The 14,540-nt window shown below is 34.2% G+C and overlaps 1 protein-coding gene and 1 long non-coding RNA gene across 2 annotated transcripts; one reads left to right on the top strand and one right to left on the bottom strand.

Moving 5' to 3' along the window:
* Positions 1–4,440: 4,440 nt before the first annotated feature.
* Positions 4,441–14,311, bottom strand: LOC141447376 (uncharacterized). Its single transcript, XM_074114868.1, has 7 exons — positions 14,067–14,311; positions 12,797–12,894; positions 11,724–11,826; positions 10,231–10,442; positions 8,189–8,391; positions 6,909–7,305; positions 4,441–4,972 (listed from the first exon to the last, which is right to left on the bottom strand). The coding sequence occupies exons 1-7, from the start codon at positions 14,227–14,229 to the stop codon at positions 4,499–4,501; spliced, it is 1,650 nt and encodes a 549-aa protein (XP_073970969.1). The 5' UTR covers positions 14,230–14,311; the 3' UTR covers positions 4,441–4,498.
* On the top strand, positions 5,770–6,454 carry LOC141447397 (uncharacterized). The gene is made up of 3 exons (XR_012454293.1): positions 5,770–5,816; positions 5,895–6,001; positions 6,336–6,454. It is a non-coding gene; the product is annotated as an uncharacterized lncRNA (long non-coding RNA).
* Positions 14,312–14,540: the final 229 nt, after the last annotated feature.

Below are 14,540 nucleotides of genomic sequence, written 5' to 3'. Positions count from 1 at the left end.
ACTTTGATAGTTAACAATAAGGCCAATGCTTGATCGTACTTGATTGGTCGATCTGTTTGGAAATATAATATGTTAAAACCAGTGGAAAAAGTGGTGGTTTTTCCCCAAGTTCGTTGTATTTCTTCATTTTCTTACTTTGATAGTTAACAATAAGGCCAATGCTTGATCGTACTTGATTGGTCGATCTGTTTGGAAATATAATATGTTAAAACCAGTGGAAAAAGTGGTGGTTTTTCCCCAAGTTCGTTGTATTTCTTCATTTTCTTACTTTGATAGTTAACAATAAGGCCAATGCTTGATCGTACTTGATTGGTCGATCTGTTTGGAAATATAATATGTTAAAACCAGTGGAAAAAGTGGTGGTTTTTCCCCAAGTTCGTTGTATTTCTTCATTTTCTTACTTTGATAGTTAACAATAAGGCCAATGCTTGATCGTACTTGATTGGTCGATCTGTTTGGAAATATAATATGTTAAAACCAGTGGAAAAAGTGGTGGTTTTTCCCCAAGTTCGTTGTATTTCTTCATTTTCTTACTTTGATAGTTAACAATAAGGCCAATGCTTGATCGTACTTGATTGGTCGATCTGTTTGGAAATATAATATGTTAAAACCAGTGGAAAAAGTGGTGGTTTTTCCCCAAGTTCGTTGTATTTCTTCATTTTCTTACTTTGATAGTTAACAATAAGGCCAATGCTTGATCGTACTTGATTGGTCGATCTGTTTGGAAATATAATATGTTAAAACCAGTGGAAAAAGTGGTGGTTTTTCCCCAAGTTCGTTGTATTTCTTCATTTTCTTACTTTGATAGTTAACAATAAGGCCAATGCTTGATCGTACTTGATTGGTCGATCTGTTTGGAAATATAATATGTTAAAACCAGTGGAAAAAGTGGTGGTTTTTCCCCAAGTTCGTTGTATTTCTTCATTTTCTTACTTTGATAGTTAACAATAAGGCCAATGCTTGATCGTACTTGATTGGTCGATCTGTTTGGAAATATAATATGTTAAAACCAGTGGAAAAAGTGGTGGTTTTTCCCCAAGTTCGTTGTATTTCTTCATTTTCTTACTTTGATAGTTAACAATAAGGCCAATGCTTGATCGTACTTGATTGGTCGATCTATTTGGAAATATAATATGTTAAAACCAGTGGAAAAAGTGGTGGTTTTTCCCCAAGTTCGTTGTATTTCTTCATTTTCTTACTTTGATAGTTAACAATAAGGCCAATGCTTGATCGTACTTGATTGGTCGATCTGTTTGGAAATATAATATGTTAAAACCAGTGGAAAAAGTGGTGGTTTTTCCCCAAGTTCGTTGTATTTCTTCATTTTCTTACTTTGATAGTTAACAATAAGGCCAATGCTTGATCGTACTTGATTGGTCGATCTGTTTGGAAATATAATATGTTAAAACCAGTGGAAAAAGTGGTGGTTTTTCCCCAAGTTCGTTGTATTTCTTCATTTTCTTACTTTGATAGTTAACAATAAGGCCAATGCTTGATCGTACTTGATTGGTCGATCTGTTTGGAAATATAATATGTTAAAACCAGTGGAAAAAGTGGTGGTTTTTCCCCAAGTTCGTTGTATTTCTTCATTTTCTTACTTTGATAGTTAACAATAAGGCCAATGCTTGATCGTACTTGATTGGTCGATCTGTTTGGAAATATAATATGTTAAAACCAGTGGAAAAAGTGGTGGTTTTTCCCCAAGTTCGTTGTATTTCTTCATTTTCTTACTTTGATAGTTAACAATAAGGCCAATGCTTGATCGTACTTGATTGGTCGATCTGTTTGGAAATATAATATGTTAAAACCAGTGGAAAAAGTGGTGGTTTTTCCCCATGTTCGTTGTATTTCTTCATTTTCTTACTTTGATAGTTAACAATAAGGCCAATGCTTGATCGTACTTGATTGGTCGATCTGTTTGGAAATATAATATGTTAAAACCAGTGGAAAAAGTGGTGGTTTTTCCCCAAGTTCGTTGTATTTCTTCATTTTCTTACTTTGATAGTTAACAATAAGGCCAATGCTTGATCGTACTTGATTGGTCGATCTATTTGGAAATATAATATGTTAAAACCAGTGGAAAAAGTGGTGGTTTTTCCCCAAGTTCGTTGTATTTCTTCATTTTCTTACTTTGATAGTTAACAATAAGGCCAATGCTTGATCGTACTTGATTGGTCGATCTGTTTGGAAATATAATATGTTAAAACCAGTGGAAAAAGTGGTGGTTTTTCCCCAAGTTCGTTGTATTTCTTCATTTTCTTACTTTGATAGTTAACAATAAGGCCAATGCTTGATCGTACTTGATTGGTCGATCTATTTGGAAATATAATATGTTAAAACCAGTGGAAAAAGTGGTGGTTTTTCCCCAAGTTCGTTGTATTTCTTCATTTTCTTACTTTGATAGTTAACAATAAGGCCAATGCTTGATCGTACTTGATTGGTCGATCTGTTTGGAAATATAATATGTTAAAACCAGTGGAAAAAGTGGTGGTTTTTCCCCAAGTTCGTTGTATTTCTTCATTTTCTTACTTTGATAGTTAACAATAAGGCCAATGCTTGATCGTACTTGATTGGTCGATCTGTTTGGAAATATAATATGTTAAAACCAGTGGAAAAAGTGGTGGTTTTTCCCCAAGTTCGTTGTATTTCTTCATTTTCTTACTTTGATAGTTAACAATAAGGCCAATGCTTGATCGTACTTGATTGGTCGATCTGTTTGGAAATATAATATGTTAAAACCAGTGGAAAAAGTGGTGGTTTTTCCCCAAGTTCGTTGTATTTCTTCATTTTCTTACTTTGATAGTTAACAATAAGGCCAATGCTTGATCGTACTTGATTGGTCGATCTATTTGGAAATATAATATGTTAAAACCAGTGGAAAAAGTGGTGGTTTTTCCCCAAGTTCGTTGTATTTCTTCATTTTCTTACTTTGATAGTTAACAATAAGGCCAATGCTTGATCGTACTTGATTGGTCGATCTGTTTGGAAATATAATATGTTAAAACCAGTGGAAAAAGTGGTGGTTTTTCCCCAAGTTCGTTGTATTTCTTCATTTTCTTACTTTGATAGTTAACAATAAGGCCAATGCTTGATCGTACTTGATTGGTCGATCTATTTGGAAATATAATATGTTAAAACCAGTGGAAAAAGTGGTGGTTTTTCCCCAAGTTCGTTGTATTTCTTCATTTTCTTACTTTGATAGTTAACAATAAGGCCAATGCTTGATCGTACTTGATTGTTCGATCTGTTTGGAAATATAATATGTTAAAACCAGTGGAAAAAGTGGTGGTTTTTCCCCAAGTTCGTTGTATTTCTTCATTTTCTTACTTTGATAGTTAACAATAAGGCCAATGCTTGATCGTAGTTGATTGGTCGATCTATAATATTTGGAAATATTATACATTAAATGGAGTGGAAAAAGTGATTTTAGTTCCCTAAGTTCACTGTACTTCTTTTTTTTTTATCTTTGATAGTTAATAATTAGCCCAATGCTATATGGTTCTTGTTGGGTCTACCTATTTTGAAAAATAAGAAGCAAATCCTAGTCGAAAGAACGGGGTTTTTTCTATAAATTTACGAAATAGGTTTTAACAGTGAAGAAGGAGGAAGGTGAATTCATTTTGATTTGTTGATTTATTCTTTCACAGATAATGCACAAGTCTGAACAGATCTTTTCAGTGTAGATTTGAAACTGTAATTTATTTTTTTAAGTACTGACTTGGGAAATCTGATAATGTCATTTCAGTTTCTTTGGTCTCAAAAGTTAATCAATAGCTTGGGAAGTGTAAATTTATGGTATAAATTGTCGTTAAATTGACAAGAAGTAGTTACAGTTTGAACTTTTGGAATCCATTAATCGACAAAGTGGTACAGTTAATTTTACAATTGTAGCCACGGGTAATCAGTTAAAAATGTAGAATAATTGTTACCATAAAAGCAACATTAGTGCTTTGTTATGCCTTATTGATTTACATTGAGCAAAAAGGTAAAATAAGACCAAAAAATTATAATTTAATTTGCATTAAAAGTGAAAGGGTTGATCCCCATTCTCGGTTACGGATTTCTTAGGTCTGTAAAGGAAGTAAAAAGTGAATCATGGGCAGTTTTTCTTAACTCCCCTCTTTAGATTGTTAAGAAAACTCATTTCCACATTTCTATTCACACACCGAATGTCCAAATAATAGACTGATAAAATGGAAGGAATTAGCTATGCGGTTAGCGTATTGAACTCCCATGCGGAGGTGCCGGGCTCGAATCCAGCTGCTGGCTCTTAGATTTTCTCTTCCTAGGAGCTTCTTACAGCTCACTGTCCGGTGATGGACAGTGTTGTCTGTAACGAGAGGACACTGTCCGGAGGCCGGCAGAGCACTGAAAATAGCTCCGGGCGCCAATAACCTTTGATGCTGATGCGCCTTAAATCATTAAACAAAAATAGACTGATAAAGTTACAAATTTATTTGTAAATAAGTTATGACAACGGTACAATGGTTTTATCATTTTAGTCTTTTCCAAATAGAGCGTTCATTACTTCTTTGTCTCTATTCAATATGGTGGCAATGACTTTCAAACTTTTTGTGGCAAAATCCATACGATCACCACCTCTGGGCACTTTTAAACCATCGTCTACCAACCTGAAGAACATTTCTTGTTCCCTTTTCTTGTGGAGAGCATCATCAATCAACAATTCCTCATCGAAAATGTCAAAATCTCCACTTGGACTTGTAGAAAGTATCTTAGATTTTATTTTATGTTTTTCTGTAATTAGTATTACACGATTGAGCAGAGTATCGACTATACTATCGATCTCACTCATCGGGTCGGTGCCTTCATTTATTATATACTCCACATCTGATTCGCCCGTTAGAAATTTGAGTAAACATTTTTTCCGTTCCATTGCTGATATACAGCTTACCATCTCAGTGTCGATTGTTGATGTATCCGTTGGTATGCAAACATATACCAGCTTTAATATCTAGAAAATAAATACAAAAATAATGAAAATATTGAATTAATGGGAGTGTCCGCCACAAAAAAATACAATCTTTTCTACTTCTGAGGTTGCCCAAATCTTAAAATGGATCTGCAAATGCTTGATGTTTACATCCGCAATATTAAATTAATGTTCGGGCTCTCTAGAAGGTATAATATACGCGCCCTTGGCTTTCGTCATAATATGTCCTCCTTCGAATACTTAGGTCAATTGAGAGCTTTTTAGAAAAGCTTGTTGGTAAATTGATTGTACACCCTTTTAAAAAAAATTAAGAAGTCCGCATCTGAAGTTGAAGTTTTAGCTATTAGTGTGGTTACTTAAAGATGTCAGTCTCTAAAGATACATAAACTGTCATATCCATACTATGGGAACGGCATTAGGAAAGTTCAGAGGATATTGTCAAATGAACTAGCCCTCCCTGCCAAAATAGAATGGATTAAACTAAATTCTTTGTCGCAAAAATCCATTTGACAAGCATTTTAAGCGGTTTTTCATGAAGAATGTTTAGTTTAAGCATTTCATATCATGTAAGAGGTACGATTAGGTTTACAATTATACCATTAAAAATACAGTTACAACACGAGAATAAAGAATTTTCCTTAACTACAAAATTAAAAGATTAATTTAATTAAATTATTAAAATATTAAATAAAAAATTGTTAACCATATTTTGGATTTTCTTTTTGTTTTTGCTAACTATTTTTATTAAAGTTTATTTTAATTTGATATTTTTACAAAGAAAACAAATTAAACAGATTTGATTTTATAGTAACCATTTGGTCATTACGTCACAAGATGGCCCCGTTGCAGTGAATGGGAACAGGCGGTACGTTTATTATTTTAATTATATTTGGCTTTACTTGGTATGTTTTACTATTAGTGAATCTAACTTTAAATTATGCAGGAAATATTAAGAAGATTTAATTTCTTCTTAAGAGCTGACGCTTAAAGACAAATGCCATTCCGAGAGATACATATCAGATAATTGGTTGCAGAGATTCAATCAAGACAGTAAGTTTTTAGAAAATATCTTTATTCCCTACCTTCAAGTTTATTGTTTAATTATTGGGGTTCTACGAGCATTGTGTTAGGTGTTTAATTAAATGAAAGCCATCCTGAAACAGAACTTTTATTCAACAGTAGGGAGTTTTTTTTAAAAGAAAAGAATTACGAATTAAACATATGCGAGTAGAAAATTAAGTATCTGTTGTAGGAGTAGCAACTTGCAACTTGATGTACAAAGTTGTGTTTAACTCTACAAAAAAAAATTCTTGGCCATCGTTCGTTTTTAAGGCAAAAAACTAAACGAGCATCTTTTTGTCTTGTATTTTTTGTCGGTGTTTAGACAACTGTGGAAGAATAAGTACAGAATTATGCTTAGTTCGGTGAAGATTGTCAAATCTACTGCGAACTGTTAAATCTATTGGGCGTTCCACAAGATGTATGTATTTGACTGCTAAGTCTTATAAAGAGTTTATGGTAAGTGGTAGTGTTCGTAATTTTTTTATTCTTTAGCTAGTCTCTGCAAAATATTCGAAAAAATTTAGATATTTTTGAGAATGAAAGTGAGTTAAGTAATTAGTCAAAACTGTTATCGAAAAAATTGTAAAAAATATATTTTTTTACGAATTTCATGTTTCTAATAGAAGTATTAAAAAAGTAAAAGAAAAATTATGGTTAAATTTAAATTTTGCCGCCATTTGCAAGTTCATCTATGCTATTTGTTTCATTACGTGCATCAGGTTATCAGTGGCATGTTATGGTGCAATCTTAAGTGCTTAATTTGTGGTCAACAACCTTCCATCTATTCAAGTTAATCTCAAATTGATTCATTGGTTATTAAAATTGGAATTATTAACAAGAATAGGGCTTAATCTGGAGTAAGTACATATTAAGTAAAGTAAATCTCTTGACTAACCTTTCTAATAGATTTCTTATCTAAATGTGGGAATGGTTCCACATCTTTATCTTTTTCTCGTATAAAATAGTTTATTAAATTGACAGCCTGTTCTATAACTTCTTTGGTCATTGATTTACATGTATTAATACGTTCGTGTAGGTTACGATTTAATTCAATTTTATCAATAATTTCTTCTGAAAGTGCTTGTGCCTGACGTTTTGTTTGTGCAAATAATTTGGCCGATTCCATGCTTTTCAATTTATGTTTCTCATTGAATTGTTGAAATTGTATTCTTGCATGATCAATAATTTGTTGATTGTGTTCAATCTCTAATAATGTCGTTACACGTAAAGCTGTTTTGAGTTTTGTCTGTTGTAATTTATTGAACTTTTTGTAATAATTTTCAAGATATTTTCTGAAAAACAAAAGCGATCATTTCAAGAAGTATACGAGATAAAATCTAGCTGGATTTATTCGAATTTTTTGTGCAAAAGGTTTAGCAGATCATTATTTTTAGATCAATAGGAATATTCGTGTTTCTTAATAATTAGAGATACTTAATAACCTTCATATTGAAAGTAATTTTATCTTATGATAATGATCAATGATGTAATTGTAACCCTTAGTGATTAGTCGCAATAAATTTACTCTTTTCTTACGTCTTTCAATATAAAACAATGAAAAAGGTTGCTCTTTTATTAGATACTTAATTTAAATCCTAAGGTGATCCTACTTTATAACTTCGTTTAATCTACAAAGTTACTTGCTTTTTATGATTCTTATGCCTGTCTTTGCTAGTTTTGAACCGCTATCAGTAATCTTCACTTCAAATTTGCTGCACTGCTTTTTTGTAGAAGTAATTACTGTCTTGGCTTTCATCTTAATAATTTAGCACATCTCAAAAACAAAGCGTATTAGCGTAACACATTGTGTTTAAATAGAAATAGACATAAAATAGATTCTTTGTAATTAGCTTACTCTTAGATACGTTGACGACATAAGCTGTTATGAGCATAAGCATTGAAAAATATTCGAATATACTTTATGGTAGGCCTTAGATCTGTCTAAAAACTGATTTAACTATAGAGTCACTGTAAAATTAGATATGTTACTAATATTTCGAGTTCATAAAGTATTAACATTTAAAAAATGAAACTTGAAGCAAGAGAATAATCCCTCTCCAGATTGCCCGCAAGGATTCGCAGTAGAAGAAGCAAGTTTTCAGCATCCCTTTTTTTCTTTTCAAAGCTGATTAAAAAAAAAACTTAAAATAATAATTTTAAATAACAAAATCTTACAATTCAAACAGCTGTAGAGCTTTGTGTTGATCATCGATGGATTTTTGTAATTTTATTTTTCTTTCTATACGAAAATCTTCTTCAATATCTTGTAGATCTCTCATCAGTTTGATTTGTGTTAATGTTTCTAATTCTTTTCGTGCTTTAAATGCATAAATTTTCAATTTTTTTTCAAACTTCTTTTTTAATTTATCAATTAACCACTGTAATTTGAGGAAATGGTATATTACTTATAAATTAGTTGGATAATGAACTACCTTTACTCTCTAGTTTATCATACGAGGGTCGTTTGAAAAGTCCGTGCAAAAATAAAAACTACTTAATTTTTTGGGGTAAACCTTTTTTATTTTTCAACGTAGTCTCCTTTTAGGCTTATACACTTCGTCCAACGCTGCTCTAGTTTGTTGATCCCTTCCGAATAATAGGATTTTTCCAAGTCTGAAAAATAGCCATTCGTTTCTGCAATCACCTCCTCGTTTGAATAAAATCTTTTTCCCGCCAGCCATTTCTTCATATTGGGGAAGAAATAGTAGTCCGAGGGAGCCAAGTCTGGAGAATAGGGGGGATGTGAAACGAGTTGGAACCCTATTTCCATTAATTTTGCGACCACAACTGCTGAGGTGTGAGCTGGTGCGTTGTCGTGATGGAAAAGGACTTTTTTGTGGGCCAATCGTGGGCGTTTTTCTTGCAGCTCGGTTTTCAAACGGTCCAATAACGATGAATAATATGCACCTGTAATAGTTTTACCCTTTTCCAGATAGTCGATGAGGATTATTCCTTGCGAATCCCAAAAGACAGTCGCCATAATCTTTCCGGCCGAAAGGAACGGTCTTCGCCTATTTTGGCGCAGATTCCCCCCCTTGGTAACCCATTGTTTAGATTGTTCTTTGGTCTCAGGAGTGTAGTGATGTATCCATGTTTCATCCACAGTGACGAAACGACGCTTAAAGTCCTGCGGATTCTTCTGGAACAGCTGCAAACCGTCCTTGCAACACTTCACACGATTTCGTTTTTGGTCAAGCGTGAGCAATCGCGGCACCCATCTTGCGGATAGCTTTGTCATGTCCAAATGTTGATGCAAAATATTATGTAACCGTTCATTCGAGATGCCCATAGCACTAGCAATCTCACGCACCTTCACTCTTCTGTCATCCATCACCATATCATGGATTTTATCAACGATTTCTGGAGTAGTAACCTCAACAGGGCGTCCAGAATGTTCAGCGTCACTTGTGCCCATATGGCCACTCCGAAAATTTTGAAACCACTTATAAACTGTTCTAATCGAAGGTGCAGAGTCACCATAATGTTTATCAAGCTTCTCTTTAGTCTCCTGAGGCGTTTTGCCTTTCATGAAGAAGTGTTTGATCAACACACGAAATTCTTTTTCGTCCATTTTTTGAAAATCACTCGACTTCCTCGATTCAAACGAATGCCAAACACAAAGAAATAGACCGATCTGGCTGAAACTTGGTGTGTGTTCTTCCAAGAGATGCTACTAACTAAACATAACCTCGATACGCGCCAGTGGTGCTATCTCTCTGACTTTGCACGGACTTTTCAAACGACCCTCGTATGTTTCAGAAAACGGGTTTTTATTTTGCTAATGAAGTTTTAGAGCCCATTTTTTGGAATTATCATTCCAGAAATCATGAATATTGGATTATGATATTTTTCCTAAATCAAAACCAGATTTCCTGTATTATACAATTTTCTTCCTCTTACTCCTCCACCCCCTCGACACATATTTATATGCAAACGTTTCACACACTTTCATTCAGAAATGTTTCTCCTTCCTTAAAAGTAATATTCTCCTTCCTCGTAAGACAGGAAGTATTAAAATCGTGCAGATTTGTTTTTTTTTTTTTTTTTTAATTTCGAATTTTCAGTTGGTACTTTGGTTTAAGGTGGTCCTCTGAAATACGAAAAAGTGGTTTTCACATATTGGTCTCTCTCACTTCTCTCTCAGTGTCCGTGTGTGTGTGTGTGTGTGTGTTTTATGAACTGTTTTAAGAATGATCGGAAGCTAGCCAACCACCTACGTCAGTTATTTCTGTATAAGGAACTAGTTTTTCATAGAAACGTCGAAGTTTTTGTCGGAACCAATTTTTCGCTTTCATCTCTGCCTGATTGTTATCCTCATTCATTTTGCTTATGAATTTCTTCCATAAAATATTTTGTAATTTTTCCATTTTATGCAATAGTTTTTCGTAATTTAACAGATCTGATACCATCTCTGGATGTTCTAAAAGAGCTGAAAAATGATAAACATTAATTTTTATGCAGCCATCTTTGTCAGATTTTAGAACTGTCTTGCTGGACTGTTTTAATTATTAATTTTATTATTATTACTTTTATTATCTTATTAATTTACACAGTATATATCATGATATACTGTGTCCTTCAAGATCTATTGTGTTCTTTTATTGAGTGCCAGCACTGACTCTCTACAATCGCTCACCATTTCAAGATATTTAAGAAATAAGAATCTGATGATTTAGCTAAGGTATATCCTTACCCAGGTGACTTCCCAGGTGTCGTATTATTTTTGGGGTAAAAATATCGCGAGACTAAGTAGTTGATAAAGGAAAGTTTTGGGAATAATTTTTCGTAATGGCGGAGAATAATAAAATCTAAAGAATCTGCAAAAATTAAAAAAAGCTTATCGAGTTGTGTCAATCATTACGCTGGCTGAGTTACTTGCCTTGTTGAATGGAACAGCAACTCTTCAGCTTATGAACACCTGGTAATTACTCAGGTTCTCCATGAAGAGTGAACATTGCACAATACTCTTCTGATATTCTAAGGGTGGCTCCTCCAAGCTGTCTATAGTGATTCTAGGAAGAGAGCAGGGATCAGTAATCATAGGAATCATCTCCTTGTGTCCTTTATAACCTTCCAGAATCTCTATGGCAATTTTTTGAAGATCGGGATGTAGATAGATCGGGGTGTCAGACCCCCCTACACCATTTTCTTTGGGAAGGACATATGCCATTACAATATCTGGCTAAGTCCAGAAGTGAGGGAAGTCAGCAGATTGGCTTTGGAAAAGGGTAGAAATCCTCCTCTACTTAGTTCTTGTTTGTAACCCATTTATTCCTGAGGTATTCTCTTTTTTTTTGTTTTTTTTTTACCAAGGATCGCATTACGATTTTGGATTGAGCAAGAGATGTGCCTGCAAGAGAGAGTTGCAGCTTTCTGGAGATATCTTGCTCCAAAGGGGCCGAGTTGTTCACCCCTTTTCTTCTCTCCAAACATGGTCGCCAGTGGTTTTTGTTGTTGACTGTCTTTGACAACAGCTCCCTCAGCAAGAGATTTGAGCGCTATCTCAGTTCAGGCAATCGAACAAATCCTATACATCGTTGAAATAGTTGTAACAGAGAGGTGTCCTTAATCAGTTCTGCAACAGGGTTTGTGATCGTTTTTTTCCGGCAGTATCCGGAAAACCTCGTCAAGTCTTAAGCCATACATTAAAAAAAAAGAAAAAAAAATAGTTTCATATTAAAGTAAATAAAGTAATTCAAATTTCTCTTACGTAATGTTCTGAGTTTTTCGTGATAAAGTAGTTTGGCCACCTTTACGGCGAAATTTGGCAAAAAACTATAAACTGGAGGGTTTTCACGGTTTTCATAATAATCCTGGAAAATTTCAATATTAAGTTTTCTTTAATTTTTTAATAATTTTCAAACTACCCCGTTCTATTCAAAGGGAGGATGTACAGCAATTGTGCAGTTTTTATATATTCTATTTTGAGTGCTTACCACGTAATACAACGTTTTGAGTTCCTCTAGAGCAGTGATGACGAACCTTTGACCCGCGGGACAGACACTGACCCACAATTGCTAGGCAACCATTTGTTTGTTTACGCGGGTTGATTTAGATTTTCTAATTGTATGGGTAATACTTATATTCTATCTGTATTTTTTTTCAATCACGCATTGACACAAAAGCAATTTAAATGCCTATCTATAACCTTTAGTTTGATCATTACAGTTCTAAAACGCAAATAACGACAAATGCTTTTTGTAATATTTGAAATAAAGCAAAAGTGTTTACAAAATATAATATAAAATGTATAATTTTACTCATATTTTGTTTGTTAAAAAAATCGACAACCCAAAGCAAATAACCATATTTAGATTTTTCTTCAGATAAAACACACTTTTTGTTCAGGTTTTGTTCAGTAATGTTTGTAAAAAGAGAGACTTCCATAGCACTTGTTGCGTCCCCGTTTTACCCCGTTAAGCCAACTGAATTTTAAAGATGTTTAGTTTTGAAAATATTCAGTTTAAAATGTTTAAACTTAACTCTTGTGCAAATGGGCATTAGTGACCCAAGAGCTAGTACTTAAAAGAAAAAAATGAACAAAATTTGACCCACGTCTCACAGAGGTTCGCCATCCCTACTCTAGAGTATGATACAGAGGTTTTTCCAGTTGTTTTTTTTTTGGAGGGAAGGTAGAGGTTTATCCAGAAAATTTTAAAAAATTGTTTCCTATTACTTTCATTAAGGAAAGGGATGAAAGAGCTTTCGGAAGTGAACTATGCACTATGTGTACACGTGGTAATTTACAAAAAAAAAAAAAGAAAATAAGTTAAAATTACTTACTCTCATACAAGAAAAGAAAATTAGCTTATCTTCTGGTTTGGGAATTTTCCGATTGAAGTGTTTAACTCGACAATCCTTGTGCCATTTTCTTTTTAGATCTGTGGGTTAAAAAAGAAAAACTACAGATTAGCAGCAGTCAGCGAGTAACTTTTCTTTTTCTTTCGGAGGCGCTAAGTGAAAATAGTTGGAAAGTCTCTGCTCTAACGTGTCAGTTCAGTACGATGTACAAATCTATCATCGGCCAGATAGAAAATTTTGAATTTTTTCTTTGTCTATAAGAGTGAATTCATGAATGGATGGAATTAAAACGAATTTTATTCGCAAATAAATGCTTCATTCAATTAATTAGTTTGTTTTGGCCCAGCATTGTTTCGTCTCAGTTTTAACTCCTTTCTGTCCCCCAATGTAGGCTAATCGCATCGCACGCATCGACCTCAACAGTTGTCGTACTTACGACAACCTCCGACGGCTCATTGCTCCGTTTCATCCTTCAGTTCAAGTTTGTCGTCCGAATCGCTCTCCGCCGCCTGTCGTAACGTTTCTTCCGCTGGCACTCGTACTGAAGTGCTTTCCGTTTTCCGCTATTCTCGCTACACCGCATGTTCACCGCTATAAAGTGTACGAGTGTTCAGTTACTACTCTTCTCGTTACACCGCAATTTCTAGTGTTAACCCGTGTTCACTTCTATTCGTTACACCGCATGTTCACGGGTACGCAGTTTTCCGCTATTCTCGCTACACCGCATGTTCACCGCTATAAAAGAATATTTACGCCTATTTGGCCTTCAACCAGCTCGCCTTTAGTCACGAGGACACAATCTACGCTCATAAAGGTATCTGGGGCCAGGGAGGGGGGGAGTCGACTCTCTTTTCCCTTTGGGGTTTCCATTTCCTTAGAGCTTTGTCACGCCAGTGTCCACATCTTGAAGGTAAGCTTTATTATTTCACTTTGTTTGTATAATTTCATTTTGATTGCCCGCATTAAGAACTACACCCTATTTTATACAGTCCACTTACCGCTTTTGTTTGCAAAGATCAAACAAGCATATTTTGAGCGGCTTCAAGTGGGCCAAGATCTAAGGATAGTGAAGAATTGATAATAGTGCTAGGATGATATAGGATTTGGGACTAACGATGATGCTTGTGCAAAATAAAAATAAAAAAAACATCAGAAAGATAGTTTGACATTAGTTGCTGGAATGGCTTGGCTAGGAGTTCCAGTAAATCCCTACCTTGTTCAAACGGAAGTGCTAAGAAAACGGAAGACTAACCAGGTGGTGGTGGTGGCTTCGTCTTTTTCGTTTTGTCTTTCTTCAGCTCTAATTGTTTGGGCATAATGTCGAACAGAAGATCTCCAAAATCCTTAATATCTTTTTTTATATTATTCATCGCTGAGGAATTACACGAAATTTCACCATTCACTAAACAATTCATTAATACAATTTCAACTTAAGTTAGTTTTTGCTTAATTTATCAACTTCATTGGATAATAAATTGTATATTTTTTCATAGTACGAGTTACTATGGCAATTAGTTAAATCAAATTTAATAATGTTTCAATTTTTCTTAATACTTATTGGATGATCATGTTCTTGATATCACGTTTCCGCTGTAAGTGACTCGTTTTGAAGACGTCTGAGTTCCAAAAACAAAGAGTGGTTTTCAAGAAAAACTATCCGTGAGAGAGTATCCATCTGTCTTTCTTTCTCATTTCATCACTTAAACGCTTCAATCCTAGATGATCC

Source organism: Rhodnius prolixus, unplaced genomic scaffold (genome assembly GCF_049639745.1).
Source record: "Rhodnius prolixus isolate KJV_2025 unplaced genomic scaffold, Rpr scaffold_7, whole genome shotgun sequence".
Lineage (NCBI taxonomy): Eukaryota > Metazoa > Arthropoda > Insecta > Hemiptera > Reduviidae > Rhodnius > Rhodnius prolixus.
This window is presented reverse-complemented; position numbering and strand designations above follow the sequence as displayed.

Coding starts and splice junctions, on each gene's coding strand:
- LOC141447376 (XM_074114868.1), bottom strand. CDS start 14,229: ATGAATTGTTTAGTGAATGGTGAAATTTCGTGTAATTCCTCAGCGATG. Junction 11,827..12,796: donor TTTTCTTTTCTTGTATGAGA/GTAAGTAATTTT, acceptor GAAATTTTCCAG/GATTATTATGAAAACCGTGA. Junction 4,973..6,908: donor ATAAGAAATCTATTAGAAAG/GTTAGTCAAGAG, acceptor TTTATTTTCTAG/ATATTAAAGCTGGTATATGT.